General features: G+C 40.0%; 1 protein-coding gene across 2 annotated transcripts; it reads left to right on the top strand.

Annotated features, from left to right (window-relative positions):
• Positions 1-1,034: 1,034 nt before the first annotated feature.
• Positions 1,035-19,634, top strand: rfx4 (regulatory factor X, 4). Of its 2 annotated transcripts, none has more exons than XM_068723769.1 (18): positions 1,035-1,307; positions 3,639-3,725; positions 3,963-4,023; positions 7,461-7,584; positions 8,928-8,989; positions 9,492-9,705; positions 10,177-10,254; positions 10,411-10,574; positions 11,385-11,485; positions 11,596-11,654; positions 11,762-11,906; positions 12,264-12,358; positions 12,956-13,073; positions 14,484-14,603; positions 15,281-15,442; positions 15,592-15,712; positions 15,795-15,930; positions 18,335-19,634. In XM_068723769.1, exons 1-18 carry the CDS (start codon positions 1,265-1,267, stop codon positions 18,605-18,607), a joined length of 2,163 nt encoding a protein of 720 aa, XP_068579870.1. In that variant the 5' UTR covers positions 1,035-1,264; the 3' UTR covers positions 18,608-19,634. The 2 variants fall into 2 exon arrangements, with proteins under 2 accessions (XP_068579870.1, XP_068579869.1); XM_068723768.1 differs by having other exon boundaries at positions 15,553-15,712.
• Positions 19,635-20,579: the final 945 nt, after the last annotated feature.

Here is a 20,579-nt window from a genome sequence, read left to right as displayed (position 1 = left end):
TGCTTCTTTTTTTGTATATATATTTCCAAATTCCTTTTAACCTTTCATTCATTCCAGCAGCTTCTTTCTTCCCACTTGAGTGTGAATGGATGCACAGACCTGCTCCAACAAAGTATGGACCTGTGCACCGTGTCCCATGTGATGTTGCTGCCCCCTGTCCCACACGTGCTCCCAGGTATCTGCACGGTGTCCGTCGGTGAGTAGTAGCAGTGGGGCCCACGCCTGCGCACTGGTGGAGAAAGTCCTCCTTTGCTATCCATGGTGTGGTGAGTAATTCAGCCATAATCCGCCTTTCTCCTCTCCCCTCTTCTTTCCCCTCTCCTCTCCCCCTCTCCTGTGGTTCCATTCATATTCTAATCACAGCTTTCGCTTCTCCAGCTCTCAGGCACTCCATCAGAGCCCTCCCAGCCTCGGGCTTTGCACTTTTACTTCCCCCCCTTTGTGACCATTCCCTCTTCTCAGAGGCACACCAAAAATAAGGTTGCCACTGCGAAAGAGTGAGCGAAAAACAGGTGAGAATTCCACCAATACATCCACACTGGTGCATTTTTTAGCATGTTTGAATGTGTGTCTGAGCACACAATTTGTCAAATCTGTGACAAAGTTACCACAAAGATGCTTTAATGGTGGAGTGAGGTAATAAGTACACCAAATGCAGCAACAAGTGTCCGTGGGATGTGAAATGGGAGTTAAAATGAGAAGCAAAGGCAGGAGCAGTGGTTGTGTAGGGATGTATGTTTATATGGAGCTCTGGGGTGTATAAAAACGTATTAAATGCCATAATGGGAGACGGGGAGGCCACAGTGTTAGGACTGCGTAGATCTAAGCCTCTTTTTTTTTCGTTGGGAGGGAGCTTTTCTTATTCAAAACAGCCCCACAAAAGACTTCCAGTGAGCCTTGCCACATCCCCATCTGACTTGGGGCCATTCATCAGCCTTCCAAGCCTATCAATGACATGTCCCCATCAGGGCTCCTATAAAATCAGCCCCTTTCCCATGAAACATCAGCAAACATTTTGACGGGTCTGGCTTTCCCCCCGCTGGATTTCTGGAGTCTCTACCCCCCTTTCCTCCCTTATTCCCACCTCCCCCCTTCTCCTCCGCCAACACCACCCCTCTCTGGGCGAACCTCAGATCCTCAACATCTCCTGTGACGGGCAGTGGTCACGGAAACACTGAGCGAGACGAGGGGAGAGCCGCCGAGGAGGGGGAAACGTGCACTAAGCCATTTTCTTGGAGGAACCAGTGTCGTTGATGGGAAGAGGATGCATTGCGGGCTGCTGGAGGAGCCTGATATGGATTCCACAGGTCAGTCCTGTTAATCTCTGCTCGCTTTGCTTTGTCTGGATGTGTTGAGAGAACCAGCTTCTGTTCAGAAACAGTGTGTGAGCTTCTGAATCTGCTGCAGCTCTGGAAGTCTCAAACTTTATCTTCAGTCATACAGAGGAAGTGTCTGGATGCTCTGGTTGTTCATTTTTTCATTACTTATTTCATTTTTTTTTATTTCGGAAGTTATTTATAAATGTGTGTTTTTGGTCATGCACATTTCTGAGGAGTGCTGTTATGTCATAAGTGTGTCATAAGTGTGACTTATAAAGTCACAGATATCAGGGAAATAGCCTTTGAATTTTTTCAAGATTGGCTCGGTCAACTAGCTTCTTGCTGTTTTCAGAAAAAACTAATTGTAAAATTCTGGATTCATCTTTAGCAGAGAAGAAAAAACAAAAGAAAGTGCACATCATGGTGGCCTTTAAAGTATTATGTATCTGCACTCAACAAATTGTTCTGTTTATTTTTAGTCCAAAATTGGAAAACTAAAGCTTTTATTCAACTTAAAAACTGACAACTAAACAAATTATGCAACAGTTCTTTTTATCACAATTTTTTAAAATTAGTAAATGTGATTGATAGAATTAAATCATTAGCTAAAGAATATAAATTAATTTCTCGGTGGTATGCAGGTGCAGCAGGGCAGACTAGTTTAGCCCTGCGTGTGTGCAAATAAATGAGTGTTGATCAAATTTAATCCAATTATTTAGATCCCCAACTTATCTGTTCCTGTGGCAAATGAAGCTTGAGATCTGAGCCTCTGTGGAGAATTAGCTTCACTTCAGTGGATTCACTTTTTCATTTCCAGTTTTTCTGGTGTTTTTTTTAGTTAAACAGAAGCAAATGCTGTCGGCAAATAATGAGACATGTCAGAAGGCCGTCAGTGACACTGGTATTCTTTTATTCAGAGTTAAAATTCACAAGCATTTTAATTGACATGTAGAGTATTATAAATCAGGTGGCAATATTAAAGGTGATGATAATCATAATCACAGCAATTAAGACCATTAAAGAGCTTCTAATGATATTATTCTCTAGCATAGAAAACAATAAAACTCCTTCCACGTCGGTTCAGAGGGCCGTGAGTTTGTGCAGCGATGACGGGACTCTTAACTGCAGTCGGACGTTTTCTATCAACACATGACAAACATCGAGGTGTAGATTCCTCATCGCCTGTAGACTTTTAAAACTTTTGATTATCTGTGACCTCCTCTCAATCCCCTCATGTGCTGCACCAACAGGTCGTCCTGCCAAAAGTCTGTCCTAGCAACAGCTGCTATGGGGATTGTTGTCAGTTGGCATGCAGGAAAAAAAAAGATGAACGCATTTTAAAGAAATATTTAGTTGAGAGTTTTATTTTGTTAAGTTACTAGTCAAGAACATTTTTTACTTAGGTAGTTTTGACTGCTCATTTCTATTTTAGGTTCCATAAAGCTTTTATTCACCAGATTTAATGGAAAATATTTTACTTTTTATTCTATTGCTCTGCTTAGTGGGTCAGTTAGTGGCTCGTAAAAAAGATGTAGCTTATTATTAAAAAAACACAATTTAAACTCAGAAAACGAACAAGATATATATCAATAATGTGCAATGTCTTTTTCTTAATTACATTAATCAAATACTAAGTACCTTTCTTGAAAGAAGAATTTTAAATGGATTTCCACTCTACGTATCAGGCTGTTTCTACATGAAAGCTTTGGTGTTTTGCTGCTGCTCGGTCACAGAAAGCACACATGTTGAGCTATTTCTAAGTAGAAATTAAAGCAGGACAATGGCCTCTATTCCACCAGAATGCTTCAGTAATGTGCACAGGCTCTTTTAAGCGAGTGTGTACGCTCGTAGTCTCCTGGGAACAATGCTGGATTCCTGCCGTCTTGGTGAAAACATCTCAAATAGAGCCATGGCTGCATCGCTGCCCATACAATCGATTGTAGTGAGCTCGCCTTGTCACATTAGTGACATTTAACGTGTATAGGCAGTGATTTTCACTGTTTATGTAAATACAGCTTTGGCTCTATTCTGCTGCAGGACAAAATGAGTTCACTTCAGAAAGTGAGTTTTTAAATGAACAGTTTCTGTTTCAATTAATACAAAGAAATAGACCCAAACTGCTACAAACTTATCTTTTAGCTAAAGCACAATTAAGGCCCACGGGTACATATTTAAAAAATCATATTATTTTTACAAGATTTATAATTTCATAAATACTTCTGTCCAAACCCAAAAAAATATTTTCCTGAGTTGTACTAAAAGGCGTCATATTACAGTTTGTCCGGCTCTGTGATCTGTGATCCATCATGTCTTTTGTAGAGAGTTGGATTGAAAGATGCCTCAACGAGAGTGAGAGCAAGCGATATTCCAGTCACACGTCTCTGGGGAACATGTCCAACGATGAACGTAAGCAGGCTGCTACACTAAACCTACTGACTTAACTGTTGTTAAACATCATTTATCAATCTTACAGTTAATGGGTTTAGTTCAAAAAATGTAATTTAACAGTTTTTCAAAAAGTTTAGGTTTTGCCCATTATTGTGTCGGTTATATGAACTTTCAGTAGTTCCACATTTGAATGTCTCATTTTTCCTGAATCACCTAGTTTTGCCCCTAAAATCCAAAATGTGTTGTATGTTACAGATGAAGAAAAAGAAAACAACAGAGCCTCCAAACCGCATTCGACACCGGCTACTCTGGAATGGTAAGTTATCTTAAATATATTTGTATATTGTATTTTTCTTTAGTCTAATCAAATGCAAGTATTGTGAATAATGTAAAAACGAAGTTGCCAGTCTTCTAAAAAAAGGCCATAATTATTAGTAACCCACTCGCCGAATATCAAGTCTACAATTTCCTTTATAGGTTCACATTTGATACGAAAATTGCATTTATTTGAATAGTTTTACATGACACACACAGATGAACACAACATTCTCTACACACTGGTTACATTTCTGGTCTTATTACATCGGTAAAGGGAGGATTTACATTACATACACACATTACATTTACATCTGAGCCACAAGCACAGATGTAAGTGACGACATGTTTATTAAATGTTTCTTTTTTCCCCTTTGTTTGAACACATTTTGTATTTTAAGTAACAACATGTATGATCTTTTTTTTTTAAATTGTAGGCTTGCATCTGATCATGATAAACTGATCAAATAAGAGTTTATGTTTTATTTGTCCTCCCGGGGAAGTTTGATTGGACTCCATAATGCTGTTTAACAATAGAGACATCTAACACAGACAGATTTAAACAGTGGTGCAGCTTCGTCATGTAACAGATCTTTCATATCCTTCGCATGTATTCAATTCAAACCCCACACATGCCTCTAGTTCTAAAGTGCCTGCCTATTACACAGCCCCATGACCAATGACCCCATTTACTTAAGCATTCAACATGATCTTAAATGAATATTTATACTGATTTAAGCTGCGCTGTGGGGGCTGAAACCCAGTGTGAGGAACATTAGTTGGGTCAATGTACTTTTTTATAGAGAAGCATTATAGACATAAATGATAATGTCATTGGCCTCTGTAATAATTTCACTATGTATATGGAGAGTTTTTCCCTTTGTTTCTAGGGAAATCTACAACAACGTGTACTTACATTTTAGCACAATGTAACAGTAAAAGTAACCATAGTTATGAGTTTTTGATAGATTTTTTGGTTTTCATTGTTCAATCAGGAAGAATATGTTTGGTCACATGACTGTTTGGCCACAATTTGCATTTGATTTTCAGAGAAGTTTCTAAAATTAGCTTTATATATTTAAACCAGAGAGGCACAGAACAACCATTTGTGAACTATCCAGTCTTGAAAATGCAGTTATTGCTAAATAATGTTGAATGGCTGTTATTTCACTGAAAATGAAATGGCCCTAACCCTTTTATGAATGTAATTCCAACGACAGCTTTCTGAGTCAAAGGAAGTGTAAGTCAGGTCATAGAGATCATTTCCCACGGCTCACTGAAACAATACAGTCACGGCTCGTAAAATGACAAGAGCAGGCTCTCACAGTAGCCATATAAATTCTACAAGAATAATGTTCAATATAAGAGGCATTTATTTAGTACTGAGAAATAAGGTTACAAAAGCTCAGAAAGTCAAATAAGTCAACATTAAAAGTGAAGCAGTGGGTACAAGCTAAATGTGATAACAACTGAATAAATATCAGAGAATTCACAAGTGTTTTATAAATAGAAAATATATATTTATTTTAGTTATGATGCAGGGTGAATGGCGACAGGATTCAATATGTAGTTTGTTGACTCTGTGAAGGTCATTCTGGACCTCATACCTCTTTATAATCAATCAGTTTTCTGTTCAGACCATCAGAGAAGTGACCTTGTACAAACTGCACAGAATGGTTTCCGCTGTTGATTTATTAGTGATGGAGTTATTCCAAACAATTGGAAAACAAATGTTTTCACTTATTTTAAAATATACACTAGTTTTTAAATATGGCTGTCACGTTATAGTCATCAATAGCACGTACAGACCTATTAGCATATCATTCTTCTTTTTTTCTCATTGGTAAAAATCGAATTACCTTAATATCAAAATGTCCCACAAAACAGGTGAGATAGTACCTCAAACAGGAAATATTGTGTTGTCATGGTTAAAACCACATCAGGAATCACTGGTAATGATGCTGGTGTACCGCAAGGCTCAGATTTGGGTTCATTCTTATTTAGTTATTTGACCTTTGGTTGATACTTCTAAGTTGTACACATTGAGATTATATGAATTCATACTTTTTTTTAAAAGTGTGAATGCTTTTATTAGCAAACTATGATATACAATCTGATGATTTATTGGCAGCAGAGAGGCTTTAAGTTAAATACTCCAACACAAACTTAAATCCATACAGCACTGACATGCTAATGGATTATCAAGTTACAAAGGGCTTTACAGTAAAAAACAAGGAATAAAAAGTATATAAAATACAAAACATGAAACATTAAGCAGAATAAAATTATTAAAACAGTTATGGACAAATTAAATATTTCAGAACATTTAGTTTTTAATTTGAGCAAGGCAGAACACAATAAAGGACACGATAAAGGTACCAGGCTTTATCGGGACGAACAGTTGTGTATCATCCACTTAGCAATGAAAAGCAATATTATACCTTTGCATGACTTGCCCCAGGGGTAGCTTGCTCATGCTTAATAAAGTCTGACCCAGAATAGACTCCTGGCAAACCCCACAAAAGAGAAAGGTGTAAGAGGAGGAGGCATTTTTAAGCATGAACAGAGGGACCTGTTGGACAGATAAGAGATGACCCAATCCAATCACTGATGCCAACATGACCTTTCAGACAACTGATTACAGCCAGTGCGTTAGGAAACAGAAGCCTACATACACGTCCAGCAGACAAAGCAAAATGCAATTTAGAGACACTGACAAATACAGAAAGCTGTGTTTTGATTTTCAGTAATGTAAATCAATTATACAGCTACATGGCATATGATGTGCATCGGAAACCATTTACTGAGTCTTTTCCACACATAAATTACTTTAACCAAGTGGACACAGTCATGCAAGACTAGACTAAAACCAACGCAACCCTTATACAGGAACTGAAAACAGGTCAAAAGCTAAACATAGCAGATCAACGTAAAACTCTAATGAAATACAACCACTTATGTTGGGAAAATTACACAAAAATGCAGGTATGTGGAAGGCTTGGTAGCCAAGTGGTGACACGCATTCCATATAACTGCAACAACTCCGCCTCCAAAACACATCAAACATTTTGCGCTGCCTAGAATTTATCATCATTTTTACAGTGTGGCTGTTAATTAGACAAGATTGTTTACTATCATCAGGAAAATTATCTTTGGGATTTTTGGTCTATTATATACGTACATATTCCCCCAAGAGCAGTTGTTAATGTCTGTGTAATTGTGCAATCAGTGGTATCAGTGATGTCATGCTAAGTGTCGGGTAAATATGACACATGTCTATGACTACATTTATTAATGTAGCTGACACAAATGTAATCTGGCTTCTTAAAAATGTACACCTTAAATTACTGCCCATTTTTCACTTTTTCTTTTTCAGTAGTTATGTCACAACCATATTAGATTTTTTTGTGCCCTGACAATTCCCATTATCATCTACAGGCTAGAAGAGAACTATGAGATAGCTGAAGGTGTGTGTATCCCCCGAAGTGCCCTCTACATGCATTACCTAGACTTCAGTGAAAAGCATGACACACAACCTGTGAACGCAGCCAGCTTCGGAAAGGTAAGATTCAAACATCAGTGGAAATGAAGGTTGAACAGTCTGGCAACTTATCTTTCCCTTCAGAATCCAGTTTAACTCAAAATCATTTTTATTGTCTTGAAAATGCATGCAAGCCATGAACTACATCTGTAGTCTTTTTAGGGTTTAAATATACATTCATACATGCAGGGTAAGTTTAAATTAACCAGAGCAAAATGACTCAACAGAAGAAGATACAACAACAACATGTGGATGATGTATGAAAGCAATAATCTCATGCACTAAATCAGCATTAGTCTGACCATTTCATGCCTGGGCTGTTTTTTATTTTTTGTGCTGCAACTCTGGCTGCTGTTGAAGTAATATCAAATGCAGCTCAGTGTGAAGCGAGCAAAGCTCTGCGGCCGTTCACTGAACACATAATCTCGAGCCAAAGGAGATGTGCTTTCGTCTGTTCCCACAACCCCAAGAAGTTCCTCAGCCTTCCTACCCCCAGCCATCCCCTGTACCCTGGACTCCGGCCCCAACCCCCAACCCGGCCCACCCCCACCCCTTCCGCAGCTCCTGTCGGAAGATATTGAAAAAGAGAAGGGGCCTGGATTAATGTGTAATTAAAGGAAATTTGGAAGGGTGAGATGTTGCGGAATGTTAGATCAGTGGCTGGAGCAGTGTGGGGTGTCCTTTAGGAAGGCTTCATTGATTCAGGACAAAAAAACGAGAGAGGGCCCGGACTGCCTCCCTGTCTGCTCATTTATCAAGCGGGGCCTGACAGAAACTTCACAGCTTGGCCTCTTTTTTCATCCCACACAATGGAGAGCTACACTGTTTGCTAAAGTTTCTGCACCAGGAGTTGGACCAAGGAGCCAATCTCTTTGGACAAAAAGAGAGGAAAGGAAGAAGGAGGGAGTGGAGAGGAGAAAGAGAGTGAGAAGAAGAGAGGATGGGTGGGTGGATATATGAGGGGAGACTGTTGATATAGGACAAAAAAAAGTAATACCCCTGGATGTCATAAATGGATGGCTCTCAAAGCTTTTTTTTCCCCCGTACAGACCTCCCTGTGAAAACGGCTATGACACTTTCTCGTTGTTATATTGACAAACTTTATAAAACATTTCCCCCATTTTTTCCCCCTGAAAAATACACAAGTTTATACTTTATAAAGAGCTTATTTGGTACCTTGTGTCACCTATTTGCATATCCTTTTCTTTTTTCTCTTTACTCAAATTAATTACTATGACATGCTGATATATACATTATATAACACCCCCCCCCCCCCCCCCCCCCCCCCCCCAAAAAAAAAAGTTCAACCTCTCACTCTTTAGTACCAGAACACTGACTAATGTTTTCTCTCCTACACTGAACAGATCATAAGGCAACAGTTTCCAGCGTTAACTACCAGAAGACTTGGGACAAGAGGACAGTCTAAGTAAGTTGGTTTGGTTTATTCTTTTGTGAACTACCTACATGTTACACACATATTCACAAACCCTCTCCCCCCAAAAAACCCAAACAAAAGAGAAATTTGGAACATGGACATGCAGAAAGAGAGTCTACTAAATGAAACAGCCTATAAACAGCATATAGCACAAACAAGATTGAAGCATGAATCACTAAAAGTTAAAATAACTTATTTCCATTGGGGTCCTGAGTTTCTGAGACTGGGATTCAATATAGTCTGATAGTAGTAAACATCTGACTATATATACCTTTCAATAAGATTGTTTTCTTCTTCCAAACTATACAAACAAAACACAAAATCAGAGAAAAACATGTTCAAATCTGATTAACCTTTTTAAGCAATGTCTTTATAAATTGTGTTTGAATTTGTTTTCATTCCAAGTTTTGCTTTCGCAGTTTTCTATAGCTGTAGTTTTAGGTCTTTGTACTGAAAAGATGTTCTTCACCCGTTTGCCCTCTGCTCTCCTCAGGTACCACTACTACGGCATAGCCGTGAAGGAGACCTCTCAGTATTATGATGTGATGTACTCCAAAAAGGGAGCGGCGTGGGTGAACGAGACAGGGAAGAAAGAGGTCACGAAGCAGACAGTGGCGTATTCACCGCGCTCCAAACTGGGAACGCTCCTGCCAGAGTTTCCAAATGTCAAAGACCTAAATTTGCCCGCCAGCCTGCCAGAAGAGAGGGTAAACAGGAGTTTTAAAAGTCCATCCTTACAGCCACCCCCCTTCCCACCTCTCCCTGCCATCTCACCATCTCTGCGCCCCCTCTGGCTCCAGCCTTTTATCTGCCTGGGACCTTCACTGGGTTTGCATTTAGAGAAGGACCTTGAGGATTTATATGCTGGCTCTTCACTAACTCTTAATCTTTTGGGGGAGATAATAAGATCTAGCAATGGACAAAGGACAGGCACTAGCTGTCCGGCTTTTAAAGAGGGGCCATGATTTTAAATGGTTTGTGTTTTGCTGATCTCTAAAGCTTGTTTTATATTACTCTGCTCCTGCCTAGACCTGTAACATGTATTTATTGGTTCACATGCTTTTTACAAGATTTATTCTCTTGTTTTTGTACCACTTTGTTTTTTTGCTTTCCCCAAAAGAGAAAAAAAGCAGTTACGTTGTGATGCAATTACATTAATACTCTGTTGTTGCCCACAGGTGTCAACCTTCATCATGATGTACAGAACGCACTGTCAAAGGATACTGGACACTGTTATCCGAGCCAACTTTGATGAGGCAAGTTTCTTTGTTTTAGACCATTTTACAGATCCAATTCTGTTTTACCAAACAAAAAGTTTGACTGCATGTAACTAGCTCCTATAGCTTTTAAAATGGTAAACAAATAACTTTTATTTCCTGTAACATTGAATGGTGTCTGTGTGGTACTTTCAGGTCCAAAGCTTCTTGCTGCACTTCTGGCAGGGCATGCCGCCCCACATGCTGCCTGTCCTCGGCTCCAACACCGTGGTAAACATAGTCGGGGTTTGCGACTCCATCCTCTACAAGGCCATCTCTGGGGTGCTGATGCCCACCGTCCTGCAAGCACTGCCTGACAGGTGAGCACCTGCTGTACCCTTAAAATGAATGAATCTATACCATTTTCTTATCTGTTGTTACTGAGATTACATAGGATGCCATGTTTTGTTTATTGCGTTGAGGTTACAACAAATGTTTATTTTTGCAGTATGAATTCAAGCTGCTACATGAACACTGTCAGTTATCATTTAGTTCAGGGAATATAGTTTCATTATTATTAATAATACCATATACTTTAATGGTTAATGGCCTTCTTGCTATAGTATACTTTTGACTATATTTGACCTCCATATAACCAGCATAATTTCTGACTATTATTGTGTAGAACTAATTTTGCAGTTCCACTGCATGTTTTGCACAATGATCTACATGAGGTTCACTCTAATTAAAAAAATACTTTAAAGGTTTTGCTTTGGTCTGGATGTTTAAGCACAATTTAAATATAGCTTTTATTTATTGTAAGTTAAATGTCAGACTGAAATGGTGGGTCAACTTCTCAGTTAGTCAGTTGACAAAATCTGCTTATCGTCAACGGGCAAAAACATCATAATTTATCTGGTTCCAACTTCCCAAACCAACCATTTGCTTCTTTTCTGTTCTTCTAAACAGTGATTTTGATCCACTTACTTTTAACCACTCCTCAGATTGAGGTTGCTCCGTCAATAATGCTCAGTTGCTCAGTAATTTAAAGACCTCATCTTAGTTTCTGGGAACTTGCCATTTTTTATGCATTTTATTGACTAAACGATTAATTGTTTAATAGGATGAATGGTAATTATAAATGGTGTCTAATGTACTAATTATGTTCCTGTTTTCTTTTATCCACACAGTTTGACTCAGGTTATTCGAAAATTTGCCAAACAGCTTGATGAGTGGCTCAAAATAGCACTTCATGACCTTCCTGAAAACCTGAGGAATATCAAATTTGAATGTAGGTATAAAATTTAAATATCCTATCTTGAAAATTGCAATTTTTAACAGAAAGTTTAAATGATGACACTCACAGGACTAACCATATTCATTCTCCTTTTTTGTTTCCAGTATCCAGGAGATTTTCTCAGATTCTAAAGCGGCAAACATCATTAAACCATCTATGTCAGGTGCCTATCCTGGTCTGAATGTTTTTTAATAAAATCCATATGAACAAACACAGCTGATAAGGGATATGGGTATGCTCTTGTAATATTGTCGATTTATCTGTCCCCAGGCGTCACGGACTGTGATAAACAGTGCCGACATCACCTTTCAAATGCTGGAGGACTGGAGGAATGTGGACTTGAACAGCATCACCAAGCAGACACTTTACACCATGGAGGACTCACAAGAGGAGCACAGGCAGCTTATTATCCACTGTAAGTCCTTGCTTTTAAACTGATTCCACTCAAACACACCCAGCCAGAGGGAGAATTACACTTTACTGTCACGCAAACGACACAACGAAGGACAATCATTCCCACGACCAGCAGAGTCAAAGCATTAATGATGGAGACCAAGAGGTTAAACAAGTTCACACTCCTCTGAAACACCCTGCGGAGCATCTCCAATTCACTCCAGTCTCACTCCTCTGAATCAGTCCTGATGGGATCAGAGGTCACTGATACGTAGCATTTCCCGCATAAAGACAACATTTGCATTCATATTTTTCTGTTTTTTTAGTTTTCAAGTGACGTAAAATACAATATAACCTGACGTTCTCCCTCCTGTCACAGTGTATCAGGAGTTTGACCGTCTATTGGAGGAGCAGTCTCCAATCGAGGCGTACATCGAGTGGCTGGACTTGATGGTGGATCGCTGTGTCGTCAAGGTCAGACAGCATTTACTTTTTTTGACTCATTTTGGAAAAATAGGTCTTTAAACCTGGTCTGACTCCGCATTTTTGCATAAATATGTGTCTTTTGTTAATTTTGCACTGATAAAATTGATGTATTTTCTATGTTAGATGATGAGAGGTGATTTTAACTAAATGTTTCAAGTGTTTGCGCAGCAGAAGTCTACTTATTTTGCCCTTAAAAATACACCTGTGGCTTAAATTGAAATTGAAATTTTATTTATTGTCATATACATTTTTTACACATATACGAAATTTTGCCTAAAGCGACTTGTCTCTGCACACCGAGGCACTTACGTTGCAATCCTCTCAGTTAATGATGTCTTCAAGCTTCCCATTTGCGTCCATTATGTGCCAGATATGGGCTTGTAAAATTTGGTCGCCCTGGCAACGTCTTGGACTGCCCAGACAATAGTTCAATAGGAGGGCGTGTCTCTGGGGGCAAATTAAATAGTTGACTTGTTGACATGTTTTTCGTTTCTGAGGGTTAAGCCCCAATGTGGACCCAGGGGTTAATTCTACGCCGGCATCCCGACCCTTCCCCCTCTTTTCACATGGAAATGTTCTCTCTAGGTGGCAGGGAAGAGGCCCGGGTGCCTGAAGAAGGTGGCCCAACAGTTCCTGCTGATGTGGTCGTGTTTTGGTACCAGAGTCATCCGGGATATGACCCTCCACAGCGCGCCGAGCTTTGGTGAGCTGCTAATGCTTTGTCATCATTCCTTAATGCAACACAACTTTGACAGTGCTTCATGGGTATAGAGAAATGTAATTTATTGTGTCATGCACATAGAAGGGTCCACACAGACTTCTAAGGTACCACAGATACCATTGTAGTGGTGAAACGTGTGTCAGATAAAAACATAACTTCTAAAAATAAAAGCTCCTTTCGTAACTTACAGCTCAAGCTTTTTATTATTATCCATCCAGATGAACTCATCATCACCAAGTGTAGCCCTTAAATAACAATATAATGAGAGAAAAAAACATGAAATAGACTTCAAATCACATCATAAACAAAAGAACATTAAACCTGATTGTTTCTGTAGCTCCCGTAGCTATAGCTGAGTTAACTGTGCACACTATGACTTTTTGTTAAATCCTGCCTCACATTAGTCAGAAGTTTGTTGTTTTTCGCATGAGGAATAATTTGCGCTGAGCATAATGAATAATGCACACAATAAAGAAATCATACCAAAATAAAGATTTTGCACTCTTTAATCCAGAGATGTTCATGTAAAATGTCCCATTTAAAGATATTCTAGTGAGCTGCGGTTCCGACATCTGAAATTGATGTCCATATCACCACTGAACTGAAAACTGGTGTACGTTTATAAACTTCATACAGGGTTCAGTGCAACCAAATAACCATTTCCAAGTATGGATCTCATGTCTAAAATAAAGAGAGCGGAAAAACAAGTAAAATGGCCACTTTGATAGATTGTTGTGCACCCCCAAGGTTTGCAATAAGTGAAGAGTTGTAAAGATGAAAGAAAAGAAAATGGCTTCTCTTTCCTCTACTTGTGTCCTTTGGCCCTGTCTGTGAATATCAAAGACACAGCTGGTTGCAGTGTTTTGATAAAGCAGGTCTCTGTGCACAAACAGCTAATTAACAAAAGCCTCCCCTCCCCTCTCTTGATGTGTTTGCCTGTCTTTTCCATTTTATAACCGGTCAGTGTTACAACCCGCTCCCTTGAATAGCCACAAGTGTTTATTGTACGCACGGCGGCAACAGCGACCCGCACAATGACACAATTGTGACACTCCCTCACATGCCACGGTCTCATCTTCCGTGCGACCCCGGGGTCAGCTGACATATTTCTGGCACTGACTCTGTACACGGAAACAAGCGCACTCGCTTCTTTTTAATAACAGCGGCCCTCCTGTCAGTCTGCAGGATGTGATGTCATCACTCTTGCTTTAGAAATCCTTCAGTCTTAACGATCATCATCTTTTATGTCCTATCTCTAAACACAAATAGCCCTTTGGTTTTTTCCACATAACCAAGTCTCACTGTCAGCATGTGCTTCCCCACAGTAACTTCCATATCACCTCAGAGTTTTCTTTATCAGTAAAGAACTCATCCTGTTTTATCGTTACGCAGGGTCTTTCCACCTGATCCACCTCATGTTTGATGATTATGTGCTTTACCTGCTGGAGTCCCTGCACTGCCAGGAGAGAGCCAACGACCTCATGAGGGCCATGAAGGGAGAGGGCAGCACAGGTAAGGCCGCTACCTGGAGGTCTAATCAGTAAATAATGACAGTACAGCTGAAAAATGTCTTGTGTAGTAGTAGGAGGTTTCCCAGAATTAAATAGTGTTATTTCTTTTAATCGTTAGTTCAAGCAAAAATCCCAATATATACAAGTATATTCACTTTACCACTTGAAACCTCACTTGAAACATTGATCTGTGTGTTTAGTGCTCCACTGAGTTCATTTATTTTATTTCTGTGTCAAAGTGTCCCTGAGCAAGACACTGAACCTCCAACTGCTCCCCGGGCGCCTGTCATGGGCAGCCCACTGCTCCCTATATACAGGGATGGGTCAAATGCAGAGAAAAATTTCACCTTCCGTGATCAATATAGTGTATAAAAAAACAAATATATATATATATATTCTTACTTGTCCAGGATTGTGCTATTACTGTTTACTCATGTTGATACTGACATACGTTGTGTCTCTTTAACATTTATAAATGCACTGTTACCCCCGCTGTGGGAATAATAAAGAATCATCTTATCTTATCTTATAACAAATAAAATAATTAGATGTCAGCTTTTTTTTTACTTGTATACATTCAGGTACAACTGACAAAGAGTTCAACCCTTCGAACATAACTGCATATTTTCTTACTGTATTAGATTGTGTAATGGTCTGCTCCTCTCTTTACACCTTCAGCAGAGAGAGAGGAGGAATTCTCGGTGACAGAAACCACCCCAACCTCCCCGTCTCCAGGATCTTACTCTCCCGCTCGGTCAGTCCACTCCGTGGCCGTTTCCTCGGCCAGCTCCCCCACAGCAGCCGTGTCCCCGGAGTACACCGGAGTCACCCCCACCACAGGTAAGACAGGCCTCACAGTCACACAGACATCCTAAATAAGCAGAAGTCTCACTGCACATAGTTTCTTTGAGCCAACACATTCTCTTTGTGTCCATATATGTGTCTACCAGGCGCTGTTCAGTCATATACCTGGTCCCTTACATACACAGTGACAACAGCCGGCGGCTCCACTCCAGAGGCCGGACAGCAGCTGTCCTGTATGAGGAACAGCGCTCCAGTCCCACCACCATCCTCCACGCCCCGGATGCCTGTCTACAGAGAGGAGCATGGGTAATTATGATTTTGGCATTAAGATTAATTTTCTTTTTGTTGGAGAATTTCTTTGATGGGTTTTCTACCTCCTCCATTCTAGGTATACTGGTAGCTACAACTATGGCAGCTATGCCAACCAGCATCCTCACTCCATCCAGAGCCAGTATCCCAGTCTGGCCCATGACCCGGCGATCACAGCCCCCCTCCACTATTCCGCCTACCGGTCATCTGCACAGGTCAGTCCCAGTCAAGAACTGAGGTTTAATAGCATTTTAAATGAATGTAAATCAATTAAGGAATTTTCTAAGTGAATGTGGATCAGTTTGAGTCTTCTATCCAAAATTGTATATATTTAAACATACAGAAGTATTATCCGTGAAAATGAACTTAAACATTCAAAAGTTAAAATAATCTTTCTGCAAAATGAGCCCTTTTGTTATTATGTTCAATATGTTTAATAATTACCTCTGATATATATATATATATGAGATCAGCGTGCAGTGAAAGCTGCAGATTACGCTGATGGCCATAGAGACAGTGTGTGTGTGCCTAAACTGTAACTTAACTGTACGCATCCACAATGCAGAGCTGTGTGCAGCTGTGTGCAACTGTGCCATGTTGGTTATTTACATTGTAAGCAGTAGAAGAAGAAGAAGCATGTGTGCATAAATGTACCCAGAAAGAGAGCATTAATAGGTAATAGGCTATGTGTGAGATGCTTGAAGCACGTCTTGGTACACTTTGCAGCAAAGTAGAAGACTGAAGATTTAAATCTGAGAAAAAAATGGTTGTTAGGATTTGACGGAGTCACTGATGTTGCAGCTTGTGTAGCGACTGGTGTGAGTTTACTCTTTTGATGGTAATTTCCTGTCAAGGGCCCTCCAGCCTCTTCTGCCTTTATAGTGGGAGGAGATCAGCTGGGCCTCAGCGGTCGCAGTGTTTCTAAAAGTCTCCGAATCACCCTCTCCACACAGCGGAAGCAGACAGTGAAAGGTGGCTCGGCCGGGGCCAAGAGGGGCCCTGCTCTGTTACTCCTCTTTCCAGCTCTCAATAGTCTCTTCATCTGTTTGAGCCAGTGGCCACAGAGCAGGGCAAGGGGGCGTTTATTAAAATATTGTTATTCAATGGTCTCTTTTCTGCTTGTGAACAAGAGGCAGCTGAGCCGTCTGTTCTGCTCTCTGACCTGCACTGACTGTCTTTTTCCATGCCGTGATCCCTCATAATGGAATCGACTGTCGTGTTTATATTTAGTGAGAAAAGGGAAATAGGGTCCTACTTCCACTTTTTTTTTTAAGCCTGTCTGAGCTTAAATCGGGCACAATGCCTGCGCTTTGTCCGTGTGAGAGGTTGTGGACGGAGCTGAGACGAACACAGAACCTCGTCGGATCCCCATCTGTCCAAAATATTTTTGTCAACAGGCAGATTTAGTCAGAGCTGTTTGGGTTCAGTCACCATAGGCAACACAAATAACACAGGAAAACCACTGATGTCTAATTTTCTTAAGTGACTTAATTTTCTATTTTGACCATTGTGGTCCATCTTTTGAAGCAATTTCCCCTGACAGGAAATTACCATCGGCAGGGTCAGCTCACACAATACACCGCTACAGGTCTAACGCTGCATCAAATATGATATCAGGACGGCTATAGCTTCCTTTGAGGACACCGAGGTCATGTCCTCTGTACATGTTCTGGGAATGTGCTGGATTCAGCGACCTGGAGTGAGTTCAGATACTACAATTAAGTATCAAGTAACAAAAGTTACACATGGTGGATATTTTATATAAGCTGATTGAGAACTGTCCTTAACAGTATTTAATCAGCAGGTTAGGGTTTGATTTCTTTTAACCCAATTAGTCAATAAATGAGTCAGTATTTCTCCAACAGTTTATTCCTTGCAGCATTTTTACCTTAATTAAAGGAATAATTTGATATTTTTGGAAATGCACTTGTTTGCTTATTTTTGCCAACAGTTAGATTGATTAAAGAGTGATACCACTCTCATCTCTTTTCATGGAATATAAGGCTATAGCCAGCAGCTGATTAGCTTAGCATAAAGACTGGAGACAGAAAGAAACAGCTAGCATGGCTCTTTCCTAAGGTAGCAGAGACAGGTTATGTGCACTGGGACAGAGCCACTCTGTTTCTAGCCTTTGTGCTAAGCTAAGCTAAGCTAACCGGCTGAGTGAGCCTCATATTTAACAGACAGATTTGAGAGTGGTTTTGAACCTCTCATCTAACTCTAAAAAAGAAAGCAATTTTCCTTCTTCCTTAACATTTAAAGAAGATATCATTTAACAGTCAACTGAATGATTAAAGATATAACATATTACTTGATTAATTAGGCAAGTCACAAACTATTGTGATAACTGATACCGATTAATCGTCACTTTTCAAGAATAATACCAAACATTTAACAGTTCTGCCTTCTAAATGCTCTGATTTTATACTTTTATTTTGTGTTATATGATAGTAAACTGAATATATTTAGATTTTAGGCACAATAGAGACAATAATCAGCACATAATTGGCTATGAAAATAATCGTTAGTTGAGGTTTTAATGTAAATTTGATGCTTCTCTCAGTAGTTGACATTGCTGCATCACCATAACTTCTTTCCTCTTCTTCTTCCCTTCCCCAGTACCAGCTCAACGGCCAGATGTCTCGAATGGAGCCTTGCTTGATGGGCAGCACTCCCCGGTTACACCCTGCACCCGTCGCCCCCCGGTGGCCAGATGTGTCGCCAGCTAACACCTGTTACACCAGCCCACCTATGCATTCATCCCGCTATGCCACCTCTGGGGACCTATACTCTCCCCTGGGCCCACGCAGGAACTCAGAGTACGAACACTCGCAGCATTTCCCCGGCTTTGCCTACATCAACGGAGAGGCCACCACGGGCTGGGCAAAATAAACAATGCTCTGGACACCTGTGTAAAAGCTCCAGGCCTGCCAAACTGGTGGATGCAAAGTCTCTGAACACTTTCAATCAAGTACATGAAAACGGAGGAGCAGAGAGTACATAGTAATAGGAATCATGGTATGGACGTACTGACAATTTAAAAAGTCTCTGAATCACTGATGATTGTGATGTAACTTGTGCAGAGGTTTATTAAAATAGATGTTTTTGCTCACTGCTGGAGGAAAAAATTCAAATCATATAGAATGAACTTGCAGCAAAAATCATTTTAGGAGTGCAATGCTGCTGCCAAGCTGTGCCTTTGTTTTAAGGAATGTACACCTCTGTTTCCCTCGTCAGTCTCACAAGTCAGCACACAGATCATCCCACCAACCCTCAGTTTTGTCAGTGACTGACGGATCAGGGTGCTGTAAGCCTTCACTGACATCAGTACAATCTCAGTGACACCGCTGTCTCCTCTTGTTGCTCAGCATTGTGCAGCATCTTGTCATGAACTCGCTGCAGCAGCTTTGTTTGCTGCAGGATGTGGATGAACTGTACTGCCTTAAAGTTCTTCTGGGACACCAGTTACATACAGTGGCACAAAGCCAAAACATAAGACAGATATAAACTCCTTGATTGGTGTGTTAAGGTGTCTCCATCTTTATAGTTTTTTAAACAATTGAATGCAGTGACTCAAAAACAGCTGTGCGTGTGTATTCTGTTGCAAGATTTTTTGCTGTTTTACTGTGACTATATATACATATATATATATATATAGTATGTATTTTCTGTAACTTTGTAACATGGTGTATCCTTTATTTTCTATGTTACAATTGGTACTTTGTTCTCTGTTTTGTATGGTAAGTGAAAGACGCATTAACCCTAGGGTTGTGTGTTTTATAATGCACTCAAAGCTACTGAGGACCTATTACCCTATGGGTATTTATAAAAAGGGAAATTATCAAAGTGTACAGTAACATGAAGTCTAGTCACTTTTCTGTAAATAAAAGCACTGGAAACCGTCTGTGGTGACAATTTAGTATTTGTCAACTTGTCTTCCTTTTTCAACACTGTCTTTATTCTTTCTGTGTTAAAGTTCTCAAATCATGCTTAGATATGTCCAAATATTAACACAATTTAATTAAACATATTTTTTCTATTCAATATTCATAATCAATGTAGGCACTGGAGCAAAGTTTGCTTGTTGATTGATTAAGTCCTGCTCTTTTTTTACTTTCTATGTGGTAAAAGTCTTTAATAGAATTATTTCAGGTAGATTTCTTTAATTTGCTAAATAGATTGACTTTATACCTACTGACATGTGTTACTTCTGAAAATGCATCACTCCACGTTCGCCGTTCATCGAATCTCCCGTTTACGTTTTGGAAAACAAAAAAAATGTTCTGAAGTAGTCTGAGCTGATTGTTACTTCTCTCTCCATGCAGTGACAACACAGTGGGGGGTTGGGCCAGTCGCACAAGAGCCACACTGCAGAAAGAATTACATTTCTATAGAGAGAATGTCCTGGTGTGCTGGGGTCATTGTACCTCAGTCCCATAACCTTTGACCTCTGACCCCTGCAGAGATTTGTTTTTATTGGAACATAGATCCTTAGTGTTTTGTCTTTCCAAAATCCTGCAGGATTCTCAGCCGAGACTTTGAATCCACAAAAACCTATTAAGAACAGAAAAAATGGCAACCCACTATTGTGGTTTAATCATCTGACCTGAGTGTCAATATCTGCTTAAGATTTCAGAGAAAGATTGGTGATCCTGGGTGTATGCACGCGGAAGTCACTTTTAGCTGTGAGAAACCTGCTGCATGACCTGAAGGTCTTATCTCTGACATAACCAAGACACTGCTTACACTAGCGTATGCCTGCCTGCTTACACAGTGGTTACAACAAGTAGCTCCCTTTTTATCAGTGGTGGGCCGTCAGGGCCAGCAAGGCATTTTCTGCTGGCCTAGACAGAATCACAAAGTT

This window comes from Cebidichthys violaceus, unplaced genomic scaffold (genome assembly GCF_023349555.1).
Source record: "Cebidichthys violaceus isolate CVI_PGR_0920_01 unplaced genomic scaffold, fCebVio1.0.p SCAF_3, whole genome shotgun sequence".
NCBI lineage: Eukaryota > Metazoa > Chordata > Actinopteri > Perciformes > Stichaeidae > Cebidichthys > Cebidichthys violaceus.
Note: the sequence above shows the minus strand (reverse complement) of the source record. Positions and strands in the feature narration are given on the sequence as shown.